The sequence below is a fragment of the Watersipora subatra genome, chromosome 5 (genome assembly GCF_963576615.1).
Source record: "Watersipora subatra chromosome 5, tzWatSuba1.1, whole genome shotgun sequence".
Classification (NCBI taxonomy): Eukaryota; Metazoa; Bryozoa; class Gymnolaemata; order Cheilostomatida; family Watersiporidae; genus Watersipora; species Watersipora subatra.
Window position 1 is genome coordinate 10,678,795 of NC_088712.1, and position 19,062 is coordinate 10,697,856.

Genomic DNA, 19,062 nt, shown 5'->3' on the forward strand with positions numbered 1-19,062 from the left:
TGACAACTCCTTCAGTTTATTAAATGCTATCTACTGTGATTCTGTTTTCATACCATTCATTTGCACTTTCTTTAATATCATTGCCTTAATCTCTATATTTAATTATTAGCAGCCACCATGTTAATTCTTTAAAAACCTTCATATTTATAAAATTAACTACTGCAGTGCTTTACAGAAATAGACAGAAAACCACTCGAGCGTAGTAAAGAAGTGGTCTATCAATGGCGCCCACAAATAATGCACACGCGCAGGCATGCGCAAGCCAAACTGCGGAGTGATAGCAAAGGGTGCAAAAATTGAAAACTACCCAAGCAAGAATAGAAGATCAATAGGCTATCAACGACTAACACTAATTTTGCACAGGCCTATGCAAGCAAAGCTGCAGACCAAAAATACGGGAGTAAAAAATTACATAAGCTTAGAGGCGGTAATATAACTAATCGTAGCCCATTGTACAATCAGCCCTTGATTAGACTATGACTGAGTGTAATGCAGGTAGAGGACAACAGATATTTCTATTGACTTTTATACATTGCTATTATCATTGACAAACTATAGGCTAGGCCTATTATCAATTGGAATGCATTGTGGGAGCAGTTTCATTTCATACGTATGTTCCTTGATTACTAGGAGAAAGCTACTGCTAATACAATTTGACAGGTGGGTGAAGATATTTCTTATGTCTATCTTAAAGAGCATCTCTAATCATATTGTTACCATAGATTTTATTGAAGCATCTAAAGGTTCATATACTAACCCTGTATGTGTAGTTAGTAAAAACGAGCAATAAATATCTCCGATTGAACATATTCATAGCCGATGATTGGTTTAAGTGTATTACATTAATACACATTATATTCTATTAATTGTTATAGCAAGTTAACCTTTTTGTGTTGTTTATTGTTTAGTAAGTTTTAAAAGTAAGACATTTTTGGTTCATTTAAAATATCTTTGCAACTTTTTGTTATCTGTTTGAGTGAACTGGTTGAGATAATTGGGCTACTACTAAGACAGACTTGCAGTTTTAGGTCTGCTACATAATTCATTGCTGAAAAATGTCTCAATATGGTTTATTACCTACTAATAAATCTATGAAAATTTTGATAGATTTCAAGTAATATTTAATAGAATTCATTGATAAATCAAGCTTGCATTTTACATGCCAAACTGTTTATTCTTTGGTCAACTTTAAAATAGTAAATAATTGCTAATCATTACTGTTAGGTTAGGTAGTTAAATATCAATAGATATATTACATGTTGTTTTGTAGCTGCTGTTCCGCTCCTGGGGTAATGGCAGTTTTCTGCACGAGCCCTCAAGTAACAGAATCGTTGCTGGTAGTGAGCTGTTAGAGTTGAGCACACAATATAAGAAGGTTTCTGAACATGATCTCCCAACTAAGCAAAATCAATTCTCTTTCAATTTTTACAAAAAAATGGTTAATCGCAATATATCAATGTTATTATTTAGAATGGACCCCAAATTCTCCACAAGAATCAACAATTCACACATTAACAAAAACAAAACAGACATTGAATATGTTTTGTAGATTTGTGAAAATGCTGCAAAAAAACCCTCATTTTTTCCATTGTAACAAAACTTACAGGCATGACATAATATAAAATGTGGTAGTCTGAAATATCTCGAATTTAGTTTAGACAAATTTCCGTATTAAAAACAATTAGGTTGCTGTTTGCAGCATTCTCTTTTATTTATCCCAATCTGGATATAAAAACTTTGAAAACTACAATGTCATGCTGTGTTATGTGAGTGAAAGAAAAAAGTGACAGGTTGGTAGTTTACTACAAAATTAAAACCTCTCTTTGTAAATATATTGTGGAAAAACTTTCAGTAAATGTATTGCTGTTTTGATCTATGATCAACGTTTTAAAGTAAGCACTTAGACAAGTCACAATAAAAACTGACCTTAATAATAGTATTACAATAATGGGCAGCATACAATCTAATCATATACTGATTACCAAGAGAACAGGTTAGCATTACACCATTTAGCTAGAGTTATAATAAGGCTATAGTATGGGTTAGCATATGGAACCACTGGCATCGGCCATAGCAGTAGCTAGCAATACCATGATGATCACAATATGTCAAAGCGAAGGCTAGTGCTATAGGGATGAGTCGAAGCAAAGGATGTCATTTTAGTGATCAGCAGAATATTATGAGAATTAGAGTTTGAGTGCTAAAGACAAGTATGAGCATGTGCTAGCTCTACAGCGTTAAAATGAAGTAGAAAACTACACTCTTATGATGTTTAAGTAAACCATACATAATGTCGAGTAAAAGTCAAACATCTCAGAGCATCGACAGTTAAAAAATCACCATATTGAGTCATAGCACAGACTGGCACTTATGTGAGGGTCATATCACAGACTAGCACTTATGTGAGGGTCATAGCACAGACTAGCACTTATGTGAGGGCCATAGCACAGCCTAGCACTTATGTCAGAGCCATAGCACAGACTAGCACTTATGTGAGGGTCATAGAACAGACTAGCACTTTCATGTATGTGAGGGTCATAGAACATACTAGCACTTATGTGAGGGTCATAGCACAGACTAACACTTATGTCAGAGCCATAGCACAGACTAGCACTTATGTGAGGGTCATAAAACAGACTAGCACTTACATGTATGTTAGGGTCATAGAACAGGCTGCCCTTGTAGTGATGAGGTGAAATAATTGAAACAGTTTCAAAAAGATTATTGCTATCCAGTAACTAATATACCTAGCAGAGGGAAAAAAATAACTTGCAAAATTAAATGTTAAATATTATATTGAAAGCGAATATAGAAAACTTACAATTACTTAAAGATTGACTTGCAACAACATTCACGTTACAGTTATTTGGCATCAAACGATTCACCATTTCTTACTCTGTTGTGATGTGAGTGCCAAATATGTAGAAATTTGATTACAAGCTCTTAAAAGCTCAAAGACAAAACGAAAAAAACGTAAGAACAACATACATAGTTTTATTGAATTTGTGAAGTATATTTGTGAAAATAATTCGACGAATAAGGTTGCAAGAAAGTGTAAACAGAAACCATCTCTCACAACTATATCACATTTGAGCCGTTTTGGAAAGGGAATCCAAACTACGGCGGTCTTGTGTGGCTGCGATTTTCTGTTCGTTTTTGAGCTTTTAAGAGCTTGTAATCACCTTTCCACATGTTTTGCACCTACAACACAACAGAGTCAGACATGGTGAATGTTTTCATATTAAATAACGGTAATGTGAATTTTGTTGCAAGTCAACCTTTAAAGGTTGACTCGCAACAAAATTCACCTTACAGTTATATGGTATCATAAGATTCACCATGTCATACTATGTTGTGTTGTAGTTGCAAAATATATGGGAATGTGATTACAAGCTCTTGAAAGCTAAAAAACGAACAGTTAATCGTAGCCACACGAGATCGCCGTAGTTTGGATTCGCTTTCCAAAACAGCTCAAATGGAACGTACAGTAATGTAGTTGTGACAGAAGGGTTTCTGTTTACACTTTCATGCAATTGCATTCGTCAAAATATTTTCACAAATCTACTTCACACACTCAATAAAACCATGTCTATTGTTTTACGCGTCTATTTCATCATTGTAAAGCTGTTACTTTTAGCACTGATATTTTTTAACTTACCGTAAAAAATCGTTAAACATTTTAACCTTAACTCAAAGGAGTACATATCATTGTCTGATAATCATGACGAGCCTGTTGGTTACTTGTAATAATTGAAAAGTGCTGCAAAATTTATTTTCAAAGTATTGGGTCACATGATCAGATTACGACTTGACGATTAGTCCAAGCCGAAATAAAACTGTAAAGTAGCGAGCATCTTCACACAAGTAGAATGCGAAACACTTCGGGTAAAACCCGAATTGTTTGTCATAAACTAGTGCTACGATAAGTTTTATATTAAGCTTTTTATTGGTCTTTCAATTCACGTGAGAGCATCACGTGACAAGTCAATAACCAAACTGTAATGATTACGTCAGATAAATAGATTCCAATCTATGGCGGTTTTTCGTTTTTGAGCTTTAAGAGCTTGTAATCACATGTCCACATATTTGGCATCTACAACACAACAAAGTAAAACATGGTGAATCTTTCGATATCAAATAACTGTAATGTGAATTTTGTTGCAAGTCAACCTTCAAGCAATGACTATAAAACAGTCTGACAATAGATATATGTGCAATAACTTTTTGTAGTGCACTTCAGCATACATTGTATCAATGAATGCTTACTTGTCATTCTATGTAACAACAGATATATAGAACTATATGTGTGTTATTAGGTAGACATCAAGATTAAACTAGCAAACTGTACCGAAGCCAGTAAACCGACAAACCTGACTAAATACAAACTCATAATATTTTATTGTTCATTCTGTCATTAATATTCATTCTGGCTAAAACTAAAAAAGTTCATACTATTGTAAAAACTCATAAAAAATTGTTTACAGTAGTATCATATCTATTGAGCAATTGTTCATCATTATTTCATGACTCACAATGTGCTAGAAAATTATTATTAGTATCATAAAATTCTTCATTTGCATCACAATCATTTAAGACCTATTAACAAACAAATCATTTCATTTTTTTGCGATACCATGCTAATAAAGTTTGTTATTATAACGAAGGAATTTGATAAAGATATTTGAAAATGGTTACAAATGGAAGGCAAATTTTCGGTATAATATCATGCACAAGAGTTAATTTGATTGGTTCACACTGTTACATAAAAAAAAGCTTTGGTAAACAAAGCCATGTGAATGCTGGAATTCCGGTCAAAAGGAATTCTGATACACCCTACGCCAGCTATGGCAATATGGTGGAGCTAGACCCAGATGCGGATCTCCATAGTGTTTTTGGGAATCTTTCAAATTGGCTGTCAAATATATAATTGAAATAATTTTTTAATAGTTTTCTGTCAAAAAGATTTCTGTAAACTTTTCGTAAAATTTTTGTAAATTTATTGTTTTCAACAATAAACTTTGTGAAAACGAATCATATAAAATGACTCACAAATACTCCTATTGATGAACTTTAAGAAACGCTACAAGTAGCAAAAATTTAGGTTTTGATAGTACTGTAAAGTCAAAGCTCGCTCATATCATTTTTTTGACTGATATCAGACCTATTTGTTACAGCATATTCATACAGTGATTTTTAGTCAAAATACGTATATAAATAAAGTATTTAAAAATTGTATTTGACACTTTGTTTTAAACTTTACGCAAATAGTTACATGTTTATATATGATATGGAAGAAAAATGTGCATTTTCAGCACGTTGTGTATCTTTAATTGGTCAGATTTGGCTGCAGATGATCAAGACCAATATAATTTAACCTTCATTGTCCTACGCTATGCCATAAAACTGATTGTTAGAGTTCAAAGGGTTAAATTAATTAATAACTGCAACTAAGTTTAAGCAATTGTGATATCTCATTTCCCACAGTACACAAGAATAATAAATAAACACCTTAATATTAACAAATATGAAATCTGCTCAGTGGCAGCTTAAGACTCACTACGGCGCATATTAACAACCTAACCACAGATCTTTCAAAAGTGTTAGCCTTAGACGCTTGATAAAGTACCTGCCACTCTACCGTAAACTAGCACTTGTAGATAATAAATTTGGGATAAAAATCTTATTTCATGTTATCTTGAAAATCTGCTAACAATAATATAATAAAATATGCTGGTCACCAAACAAACAAAAATATGTAAACAAACCAACATTCGAGTGACGTTATCTACAACATTGGCTAGACAAGTATGTACATGGATATTTAAACAGAGTGATATCCTTTGAGCAAACGAAACAGCCTGTATTTGTAATATGTAATTATATAATGTGTATTGTGTTCTACTGGGTGAAATAGGTTTAATTTTACATATTAAAGGGTAATACCAGCTGTCAAAAGTGAGGCATTTACTATTTATTACAGTTATGTTGTATATATTAATTCTTTCTAGTCTGATCCCGGATGTTTTGGTACGCAGTTATGCTTTCATCTCTCTCATTGTGGAATAACTTGGATACCAAGCTGGTGCAGCTTAGACATAGTCTAATGACTGTCCGGTAATGACATAAGAAAAATAATTATTTTACTCCTATGTTAGGTCTGTTTAGGGATATAACCTTAGGTTCTACAGTATGGGTCTGTATGGCTCTACACTCTTTTTATTCACATTTTAAAAAGCGCTAGGCTGCGAGCCATTTTCAGTCATTTTTTTGGCTATCAGTAAATATGAAAAGTTGATATTTATTTGCCTCTAGCATTGCTATTAGCTATGGTGATGAAACTTTTTCAGTTGATGGCAGATATAAAGATCGAGACATTTTGTATGATCATTCAAAAGAACAAGGTTATTACAAGTCCTAGTGACTAGTGGATATGAAATAATTTAGCTGACCACAATATTTTTGTATCGTTTCCAAAATAAAACCAAAACTGTCATTCGAGTAAAAGAGATTGCAAGATTTATAGCCAGTTACAGTTAGATTGATGATTTATTCTCTGTATATGTATTTTCGTCTGTCAAATTACTCCCGTATTTGTTTTTATGAGGTAGGAATAACAACCCGCCCATGGAACTAGGAGTAGTAGTTGTCATATTATTAGTAGAATCAGCTGCAAGCGGGAAACCAGAAATAAAATGATCCTTTACATTTATCATTGCATTTAGGAGAGGGTGTAGATACGTTAGGACTTGCTGACCATGGACCAACAGCCTCCAAAGGATCATGATGGCGATCAAGACATAGACATAGACATAGCACACACATAGTACCGAAGCATACTGGGCATGATTTGCGATTAATGGCTTTGCCTAAATGTGTTTACTAGTAAATCTGAGAATAGGTCAATAAGTAAAATTACTAATTTTAATCTTTTAACACCGCTGTCAATAATGTCAGGTAAGATGGGATAACTCTGCTAACTGTTCAATTGAAGTTGTTGTGCTAATCTTGCTATATCTCTTGATGTAAAGATATTTTGCAATGACTTTTTATGAGCTTACTTAAAACACAATTACGCAGTATTTGATCAAATTTCATTGTGATGTAACATTTTGAACAATCATACCATTCTTGCCAAGCTTTGCATACATGAAGCTCAGTACGAAGTCTCATGTCATATTCGTGATTGTGTGTAGGGTTCAGAAAACATTGATAACTAAACATGCATTAGAATCTTGTCGGAAAATATGTCAGTTTTCTAATGCAAAAAACTAGAGCAAAGTCTAACAATCCTGGACCAAGTCATCACAGTTTTAATGCATATCTGGGTTGATATTGAAATTGCATGAAAAAATCAATTATTTATAGCAGGACAGTCCATCCATTCATAGCACCGGTAGAAAGGGTTATAGCATTTGTGGTGAACACACCGGTTGCTTGGATGTAATTACAAAATCAAGCGCTGTCAAGTACTACACTATAGAGTACAGAACTGAATTCATTACAAGCTAGCTTAAAAGTTTTCTATCAGAGCTTTTGTTGTCTTTGTGCAATGATCCGTAGCTAGCCTAGGCTCATTTATCTTGCACATGTAATCCGACAGAGTCCGAAGTGTGTTAGTCTCTAAGGCTAATTCAATAAATCATTATCAAAGCAGTTTCATTTCATACGTATGTTCCGCTGCTACTAGGAAGAAGCTAACGCAACTAAACTGTGCTGGTGAGTAAAGTTATTTTTAACTTATATCATAAACCATTGTACAAATTATAAAGATAGAAATACTCAATACTTAAAGAAACTGCTGCTTAGGTGTTAATGCAATAAAAGACTACTGGCAGTGCATAGAAATTAGTTGTGAGTTTGTCTAACAAATATTCTGGAGCCGTTGTTTATTTTGATCTTATGCAATGAGTTGACAAAGCAACAATAGAGTTTCCAGTTATGAAGATCTAGCGTTAAATCGTAATGCTTTAGGTTGTAACACAAAAGAGATCATTAATTCTGAAGCTTTAAGTGAGTAATCAGACTTTAAACATTTCTCCTTAAATTTATAAAAAGTAAATAATGTGGCATTACTATTCTCTGACTGGTAAGTCAAATATGTAACGCTTATGATATAGCTGCCAGCTCCAATGTGAAGGATGGTTTATAAGAGGTAATTAAAAATGATACAACTTTAAAGAAAGCATAATGAGCTACAAACTATTTTATTGAGGCCTGTACTGTTTAATGTAACATTCACATATGAAGTAATGGCTATGATTGCGTTGAGCAGACTGGTGATAGTTTGCAATTAGCCCCTTTTCTGCAGTAAATAAATGTGCATAGTATTCAAACTAGCATTTGTGATGCATAGCTTTTCTTCTTAGACGCCAACTCCTCCAGTCAAACCTCAAGATAGAAAGATCTGCCTCACAGTTTTGTCAAAACTGTCTTCGGCTGATACTTGACATTTTTTCTATGTGCTCAGGTTGTTGACAATCTATTTGGCCGGGATTACATATAGGCCTACTGTAGCATTAATCATCTACACACTAGTCAAGTATACATCCACTACTGACAATGCCTGTCTCATGGCAAGACTAATGTAGTCCTTCTAGCGAGGATCGACTGGTCCTTGATGAAGTTACACTCATAGCTGAGTTCAGAGCTGGGAGAGTGATGAGTTGACTGCTGATAATGTGTAATTACCACACATTTGGAACTCAAACAGCTTTTCTGATAAAGCTTTTAGCAAACATTACTTCTAATTTTTTATTTTATCTACCTATTTCTCTTAACATCAGAATTTGACATGCAATAATACCTATCATGTGATTATTTTTATTGACAAAAAGAAGCTCTTGAAGCTTGTATTCACATCAAATTATTTAGGAGCTTTGATGTGAATACTTAATTTGATGTGTCTTGATTAATTTTAAACTATAAACTACATGTAAAATTGAAGCAAGCAGGCTATGATATAGAAAGTTAACAAATAATTGTAAAAGTAAAAGCTAATATGGAAAAGAATACTAAACTAATCGTGAATACTAGAAGAATTTTTGCAACTTTACCTTCAGAGACAAACAAACAGAAAAGTAGACCTGGCAGTTCATGAGTTTTCGGATAGAATGGAAACAAAAACAATTTAAGCAACTTGCTATAACCTACCTTAATTTTAGTTCATGCTGATGGAACTTTGATGGATTTGTAATATTAAATATTGTTTGCAATTGGCAATGCTCATTTTTCTTTCCCATTACTTACTATTTTTAAAACTGTAGAGGCTATTATGTGCATCAAAACAAACCATCACTTGAGGGTTACATCATAATGGTTTATTACATAGTAGTTAATCTAAAGAATGGTAATAAAATACAGGGTAATATGCATGCAAAAGAACTAATAGTAATAGTTAAAACTGATTACATTACACCGCTTGATCATCTATAATTGGGGTTGACTGTTGGTAGATGTGAATAGTGTTGCCTTGATCTTTGCTGTCTTCTGTTGCAAGTGTTGAGCCAATAAGACTCAATTTACTACATGACTTGTTTTCTGTATCGATACACTTCGGTGATGGAAATATTTCTTTTTCTCAGAATTACTGATGATATGGTGTGTCTGAAAATACAATTAAATAAAGAATGGTAATGGATATATAAAAATGTATAGATATAATCTGGTCAAAACTTGAGTTGCCAGTTGCAAAAGCTATTCAAGACAAGCAAAAATGTAGACAAATTTGTGTTTACTATTTATTAGACCATGTAATTCACTTTGGGTACAGATATTAAACTCATATTTGTAGTTCTTGTTATGGCTGCCATGGAAGAGATTGTGCCACCTGCCATAGAATGTGGTTTCTGTTTGAGACAAGGAGTTGCATTACCTAACCCTCGTCAACTCACCTGCAACCATGTACATTGCCTGGAATGTCTGATTGGCTTCTATGATGAGAATAACATTCTAGTGTGTCCATGGGAAGACTGCAGGTATGTTGCTCGTGACAGTGTGTGTTTCATGTTTGGAAGCTGGTCAATATTTGATTTAAATAATATCTTGGTACGAATATTAAAATTAAAGTCTTCTTCATAAATATTCTCTTTGAAAAGATCTTTAACACTTGATCTGGCTTTGTGATATTTTGTAAAGAAAATATTCTCATAAGGCTCGCGCGTAGGCATTGCTAGCACATTAAAGATTTGCTAGGAATCCGTCAATGAGCACAAAAGGCTTACTGCTAGCGCCAGCTAAATCCAGACATTTCACATATTGACTAAGAACTGAAACTTATAATAATATGATCAGCTTCACTTCTTAGCCCGGCCCGTAGCTTTGAGTTTATATTATGAGCTGAGGCTGGGCGGCCGGACAAACTTATCAGTTTACTGAATAGGACATCTAGCTAAAACTAAGGCAACACCCCTGATAAGATATCAATCAAGTGTAGTGAAATGATCTTAGTCACGTACACAATACACTCATGGTAGAGCTATAGTTACACACTTTACATGAGTGGGGGAAAATGCTCAATTTTATAGAATCACAAGGGCGTGAATATTCATATGTGCGAAGAGTGAAAAGAAATAATCTTGAAATCAAAAAGCACTGATTAGTATTATTTTTCCTTGTTTTTGATTGATCAAGCATAGACAGCAAGATGGCAGAGTTAAGCGCTAGATTCATGTTAATTTATCCTACAATGTATAGTTATTATCAAAGCAGTGAAAAGTTTGTATATCATATTTGTTGCTTAAAGGGTTACTCACTTCCAATTTGGAAATATTCATTACAAAGTACAGACATTTTTTCTTCAACTTAAGATTTAGTTTGTTGCTTTAGATGATTTGTTTGTCAGGATGTTTTAAGATAAGAATTGACACAATTAATTGTGGTTAGGAGGCTCATGAAAAAATTATTTTTCTTAAAATAATATATATGCGGTCACATTTCTTATTTGTAACCTCTGTTGTGACATCGGCTTCTGTGTTCAAGTGGCAGTCTCTATTGACATATACTTTCTATATATATATATATTTCTCAAAGTCTGTCGAGGTGGCACAGCTAGTTATTTTATATTTGCTCTCTATTGTTGTACTATGAATTCCAATATAGCTTCTGAAAGATTGCTATAGATATTTCACATGGTTTAGGATTAGGCTGGTTAGAATAGGTCATATTGCTTTTCGCCAAATGCTGAGTAAGCATAAAAGTGCCGCTTATAAACATTACGAGTGCTGAAATTCTTTGTGAAGTTCTGACGTCACTTTCCTATGACCGTTGTAACTGCGATGAAGTTTTGTTGCTTTTGAAATCGCTGCTACTGTTTTGAAGTTTTAATCTTAAAATGTTTTGGTTGTCAGATCAGATAGAAAAATGAAAATTTTCAAAATATGGATCTCAAAGTTGGTTTTTCCATCCGTTCGAGTGTACAGTGACAGCGGCAAAGTTTTAGGAATGAAAAATTTGCAATGCACTTGTTTTGAAATTGAATTCTCCAATTCTACAAACAGGCCCTACTTCAAGAGACTACACTAAAACTGGCTATACTATTGGACATAGCTGTGCGCATACTTACTACAGATGCTGATATATCATGTCTTTATGCTAAATACTTCAACTAGCATTACGCTAGTTTTATGCCAAAATTGTTGGCTGGAAGGAAAACTTAACTCACATGGTCAGCAAGACTATCGTAATCAATATAAAACTAGAATAGGCACTGCAGCCTGTACAGAATGAATTACATGGAAATAAACACAGTACACAGAAATAAACACAGTACACAGAAATAAACACAGTACACAGAAGTAAACACAGTACACAGAAATAAACACAGTACACAGAAATAAAAACAGTATACAAAAATAAACGCAGTACACAGAAATAATCACGGTACACAGAAATAAACACGGTACACAGAAATAAACACAGCACACAGAAATAAACCCAGCACACAGAAATAAAAACAGTATACAAAAATAAACACAGTACAGAACAATAAATACAGCACACAGAAATAAACACAGTACACAAAAATAAACACAGCACACAGAAATAAACACAGCACACAGGAATAAACTCAGTACACAGGAATAAACACAGCACACAGAAATAAACACAGTACACAGAAATAAACACAGCACACAGAAATAAACACAGCACACAGGAATAAACGGTTTCATTTATAAGTTTGAATGGGAAATGTTGTATATGCTGTATACGTTGATTAAAACAAATTTTCTCTGCAAAAAGGTTTTTATTGGTAATAATAGCTACTAATACTTAGGCATTTATTGAGTATGTAATACATATGCGTATTATTTAAAATTTGACATGACTTAACATTTAGGGCTTGAAAATGCAACTGGCAGTGCGCATATTTTGCTTAGTCAGCCTATGGTCTGCGTTTCAGGTTGAAAAGATCTGTTTTAGCACACCAAGAATTCTCAGATGTTGCCATTTTAAAAAGCTGTCCCAAAAAGAAAACTAATTCTCATAAGCAGGATGATGCTTGCATATGCTAGCTAATTGCAAATCATAAATTTATACTAGCAATCAAGACTATAGGTGTTTATCTGCACAAAGATGGTTGTTTCATGTTTTGAAGCAAGCAAAGTTTGCGTATTATATTTAATTACCACAAACTCTCTATACAAGTATTCTATTAAAACAGAGTCTTAACTATGATTATGACCTGAAATTTGTTAGATCCGTGAAAATTCAAAATTTTAGCAAATAGTTATTGTCAGTCTAATAAGTATTAGCTGAAATTTTAATCCAAACACATGAAAGGCAGCAGCTGGCAGCAGCTGAATACAAACACTTATCTACAGAGTCTACAAATATTTAAGGCTGGGCGGTTTTGGGCACGAACTGTATACCAAGACCGCACCTGTTTAAACCGATACCGTCCTGCATACCGACATTGAGAGAACAACTCCCAAAAACATACTGTTCAGTTTACACACCAAAAAATACCGCAAAATAAGACAAACCACATGAATTTTTGGGAGTTGTGTTCTACCTACCTTTGCTACGCAGCACTAGCCAGGTCTACTTGAGTACAGGGTCCCCGTGTACAAGAGATGGCATTTAGGTTGCACCATCCACCTGTTGGTTCATTCCACCACTCTTAACTTCAAAGTTGGATATTGTGTATTCTTTATTTTAGGCAAGCGTGTAGAAAGCGAGCATAGAATACAAAATCACAGACACACATAAAATCATGTACCATGTTTGTTGAGAATAAAGCCAGCTCTTCAGCAATGAACGACAATTTATTTTATTTATATATGTAATTCCAAATACCGTATATAAAACAACATTCAACTTGACAGCGTTTGCTGCAATCCTACATACATCTACAAATAAATTGCGTGCTTATTAATAACTAACATGGAAGAAGTAAGCAGTGTGATTTCTACATCTAATCTAGTGTATCAAAGCATTGCCAAACATCGGATTTCGATGATGTCGGTGTTAAAACTTCCAAATCTGCATCTTCGGTAGATTTCAATGATGATGATGTCGGTGATAAAAACCCAAAATCAGCATCCTCGGTGTCTTCACTTACCAATGATGACAAAAATCAATTAGAGTACGAACTACAAAGAAAACAAAAACATAAAATATAGAGCAGTCCGCGAACGTGAGGAGAGTGAGCAGCGAAGAGTACAATTTTGCAAGCAACAATGTCTATACCAGTAATTGTCATTCTAAATGCTTTGAACAATGTCTATATCATAAAATTTTGTTCTTGAGAGCTTCAAAGAAATAACGCACATTATTAAAGTAATATATTTTATTTAAGTTCAGGTGGTTAGTTAAATGCAGACTGGAAACAAAACTCTTAATGATAAGGAACTAATTATTACAATTAAAAAGATAATGCAACTGACAAAGTGTATGGTTTGGAAATTATCATTGACAGTCATGACAAACACGAAAATTTTGAGTTCGAGTCTTGAATAAATAATATTCTCATTAATTCTGCTGCCTAGCTAGTATTTCCTCTCCATTTAGATTTATAAAAAATAGTACGGACACTAAAACTGCAATAACTAGCAAGTCAATGTTCACGGATGTCCATCTGATTAGCATCAATCTTTATTGAATCAAAAATTAAAAAAATGATCCGCACCCATGCATACGATAGATTTAGACTTAGAGATTAGAATAAAAAATCAAATGCCTCCTAGCCATACCAACTAATGCACCAAGTACCGACACAAACCTTAAGTGTGACCACTCATGGCCTAACATGGTGTATAATAAGAAATAATGAAAGCATTTACCTTCTGATATACTCTCGCCGTAGATTCTAGCATGACGACTCTTCTTCCTGCAAAGGATGGCCCCCTGCGACAAAACATCATCTCCATCCACCAATCAATCTGCTCTATTTTGGCGCCACTTTTACCATGTGACAACGGTTGCTCGGTCTACCTGAGTGCGTACCGATACCATGTGAGTGTTCACATAATTGTTTGGTATTCTCTGTGCGTGAACGACTGAACCGCACCGCGCGGTTCCATTGTGACGTTTTTGCCGCTCGGTTTTAAAAGCAAGTACTGCAAAAAAACGGTAATATCAACATACCGCCCAGTTTTACAAATATTGCATGTACTTTTGGTTAAAGTTGATTAGCTAAGTGCTAGCAAGCACCAGCTAAGTAGAAGCGCTTCAAATATTGACTGAGAACTGCAAGCTGTAAAACAAACAAACTGATAAGAGCCCTTGTGCAAACTTATCAGCTCAGTGGTTAAGACTCTTGGCTAGAAAAACAGGTGTCATGCCTGGTAATGTAAAAATTAAATATAGTAATATGGCATTAGTCACGTAGCCAATGCGCTAATACTAGGGATATAGTCTGAGTTTTACACATAATTGACAATGAACGCCGAAAGGAAAAACCTGACAAACGGAGATATAGTGTGAACCAGCCTTAAGATCCCTGTGGACAAACTTATCGGTTCAATGATTAGGACTTCTGGCTACAGAAGCAGGCTTCATTCTTGCTAGTGTAAACAATCAAATATCATGGCAACGGTATTTTTGTGCATAGACAATGCACTATTAACTATAGGGGTGTAGTTAGAAAGTTAATTGAAGTAGAGGGAACCAAGTCTCAATGTTTTAAAGAGTTAAAATCACCAGAATATTCATATGAAAACTGAATGAAAACTGAATGAAAAGTGAGATGCATAACTAATATGGCTGATGTATCTGTAAAGTGCTATAAAATATGCATGAACTTCATATCCATTTTCACTGAATGAGACTGGAATATGAACACTTTGAGGATAAAAGTTGAAGCTGTTATAAAATTTATATTTCTGGTTAAGAAGCAATTGCAATTAGCAAACACAGGATTTTATATAAACTTATTGTTAGAATTTTTCCCGTAAGGTGCTAGGTCTGAAGCACATTAGAGGGGATATGAAGATTATGTTTACTGTTAATCCTGCATGAAGCTTCCAACAACCAGTTTTACATTCATAAGTTAAACAAATTGATTAAACTCGTTTACTTTTTGAAATCTAAATTGAAAATTAATTTGAAGGTATTTGAGTTTACACTTTCAATTTTTTAAACCAACTATTTTAAAATTGTTTTCTGTTGTTTAAAGGACAAATCATTCCTTTTACTAGCATTGTTAAACTTTTCCCTTTCTTTAAATTTTTTAATTTTTGACCAAACTCACCAACAATCAGCTAGATAAATATGTCAATTTTGCTAATTTAGTCAGGGCAGCAAGTTTAAACACTAACACAATTCAATTTTCAACTTAGCCGGCCACAAGTTATTAACACCTCCCCTGAGTTAGGTACATCTTTAAAACTCAGTCTAAAAATATTGCTTTAGAGCGGTAAGCTATATAGCCAATGCAACGTTAGGACACCTGAATTAACTAAAAGGCTCCATGCTCACCAATGTAATCAACCAAATACATTGATGCTACCTTTTTCCATGAACATAGTGCTAATAACAGGGCTATAATCACACTCAATGCATTAGAGTATTCAGATGCGCAGTGAAAAGTGACGAATTATAGCAGGTAGTCAGAAGTTACAGATAGTTATTATCTCCCCTTGGTACATACTGACTAAGCATAAACGACGCAGAGGGAGAGCTAAGTGTGAGGTTCAAATTATTTTTTCAAATATTTTGTTATTATCTAACTGGTGAAAAACTATGTACACCATCTCTGTTTATAATGTTTTAATGTTTTATTAGTGCTTTATTTAATGTTTCTTAATATGGCATTGTGGCTCTTTAAGGTCTGAATATACTCGATGAAAATTTGCATATTTGGCTTCGTCAGCTTATGCTCTGTTCACAAAACCTTTTAGCAGACCTTTTAGCATTTTTGCCTGCAACCCTTTCAACTAGTTTTTATGCCGGAAAGATGACATTTTATAAATACTTCAGTGCTTATAAATGCATGCTGAGCTCAGCTGAAATATTTATTATACCAGCAACGACCATATATCGTCTTTGCCCGCGCAATAAACATTTGCCTTAATACAAATTTATATAACTCTAAAACGATTTTCCAAAGTCAATACCAAGTCACCACTGTCAGGATTCATCTTGAGGGCAAGTTAAGCAACCGGGCAAATTCCATAAAAGTCAACATCTAACACAGCAGCTACAAACAACACGATGTTGTCAAGAATTATTTAGAATGTTGCTTAAGCTGGTGTCAACTTTATACCTGCATTTCAAATAGTTGGTAAAAACTGCAAGCTATGAATAAATACATTGGTGAGAGCCCTTGTGCCATGATACGTCATTCAGACTTGACAAGAAGGCTTCAAATTCTTTATTGCCACAGAAAAAATACAATGATTTTCGAATAGCCAGGGGCCTTTGTCCATAGACCATATACTAATAGCAGGGATATAGTCACAAGAGTCACTGAATTAAATAGAACCAGGTGTCAGTTTTTAAAGAAAGACAATAACTAGAGTATTTACCTGTAAACAGCAATTCAAAAGAAGCAGTTTACTTGAAAGTAAAAATGGCTGATGAGTATTACCTTTCCTTGTTCGAAGTTGATGAGTTTAAACCATCTGCAGGCAGAACAATTATTGAAAGTCATGCTATTTTGTTTTAGTTGATGTTATTACTTCCAAAACAGTGAACTATTGTTAAAGATGTAGTTGCGTCAAATTTAAGTTGATCTTAAAAGAAAGCATTTTTTTTCTCTATCAGTTGATATGTTGTTTGTTGTGTTACGCGATCGCATTGCCAAGATATTTGAAGATTAAAACCGAAAAAATCTGATCGCCGTAAAAACGCTCAGGCCACAAAACCGTGCCCAGACTTGCCCAAAATGATGTCACGTGTTTGGCAACCTGTCTCTATCTCTCGTATTCACATCGGCTATTTGCGATAAAAGTCTAGTCTTACGCGGCTCTATTGACATATATCTTATTTTGTATTTGCTCATGTTGGCTAGAATAAAATTTTAAATCCTGCTACAGATGCATTGTTATGAATGTTTCAAAGGCCTCAAATAACGAAAATTGAAAATTTGTTCTACTCACTTTCTTCAAATGTTGTGTAAACATTTGGGTACCGACTACCAATTTTACCGGTCTACGGTAATTCTGTCAAGTCACTATGTAGAACGCGGTCTTTGTATCAGCAGCTACCCATTATACTAACGATATACAGCATCTTATAAGCCCCGCCCACATTATGCCTGTCGCCTATCTTTGGGACAGGGCGGTATATCATTGCCTACACCGCCTACGTACTAGTTTCTTACTAGTAGTATCCTTACCGAATACTACCGAAGCGAAATAAGCAAGCGACGTCTTTGAAAAGAATATAGACAGGGATAGAGTTTTAAGGATGAGAAGTCTGCTGCAAACTGGATTTGAACTCACCTTCTCCAGTTCTGCGGACATCCATATACCATATCCAATTCACTACAATATTCTGCAAATCATGTTTTGCATTATCTTCAACAATATTATTTTATTATATAATTTTTACAAGCAAAAATATTTTCATCTCGGCATAAAACTTTTATTAAAAATATTTATCAAGTCGTGGCCACTCAGATAGTATTAGCTGATACAATAAGACAAATTCATCTACTGCAACAAACTCAAACAAAACATCATGGCTTATGCAGCATGCATTCAAGTCTTTCTTTCCACTTTATAGCAGTTTCCACACTGAAAAAGCTTCTTCGGCTGGTTGGACGACATAAACATTCTGTAATCAGTAAAAAAATGCAATAAATATATGTCATTCATAGATATGTCATTCTAAAGCGTATCTATTGACAGCTTCCAAATTGGGAGTTAAATAGATTGCGAGTGTAATTTTAAAAACGAATAAACATTTAATAAAGGCACAAGCAAGCCAAGCCAACGATTCGAAGCTTTGGTTCTGGAAATTAAAGATTTGCAATGATCAATCGATTTTACCCACTTCCTACGAGTGAAAATAATTGGTAATAATGACTCTAATTTACCAAAGAAAATTCGAAAAAAATATTAAAGCTAGGTAAAACGGCGGATAAGCTATGAAACGATGATTGGAGATAGCAAAGAATTATCATTTTATTAATTAGTAAATGTATTTATGACTATAAAAATATTATATTTACTCAAGTATAGAAGACTCTAAGTTAATTTACCTCCATTCCGTCTTCCTCTGCAGCAAAACGCTGCTGACGCCTGTCAACAGCCATAGGCTGTCTACTCCAATCTTTTACTAAATGTTGCTCAAATAACTCTGAGTCGCAGTCGCTATACAAAACTATGTATAACTGATTAATTGTTGAAACGCGTTGAATGAGAATTCTCTAACGATGAGATTCTTCGAGATCACAGACAAAGCGTTTTACGAGTGATAACATTTATTACGGCCTATATAAAGATTTCGCGCTCATGATTGGCTAACGAAGCGACCTCAAATTTATCGCTCGTGGTTTCGTTTCAGATACCTTGCTTGTGACGTCACGAAATAGGCACCCGCTGGAACGTGAGCATTTTAAAAGAGGGCCTCATTCAAACGCATATTTCTCTGGACAGGGTTGGTCTACAAAGGCAAAAA

General features: G+C 34.2%; 1 protein-coding gene across 1 annotated transcript in view; it reads left to right on the top strand.

The window, feature by feature from the left end:
* Positions 1–7,685: 7,685 nt before the first annotated feature.
* Positions 7,686–19,062, top strand: part of LOC137397111 (uncharacterized) — a 52,918-nt gene continuing 41,541 nt past the window's right edge. The window contains exons 1-2 of the mRNA XM_068083397.1: positions 7,686–7,716; positions 9,791–9,974. Of these exons, the coding sequence (XP_067939498.1) occupies positions 9,799–9,974 (176 nt within the window). The 5' untranslated portion in view covers positions 7,686–7,716; positions 9,791–9,798. The remainder of the gene's footprint in view (positions 7,717–9,790; positions 9,975–19,062) is intronic.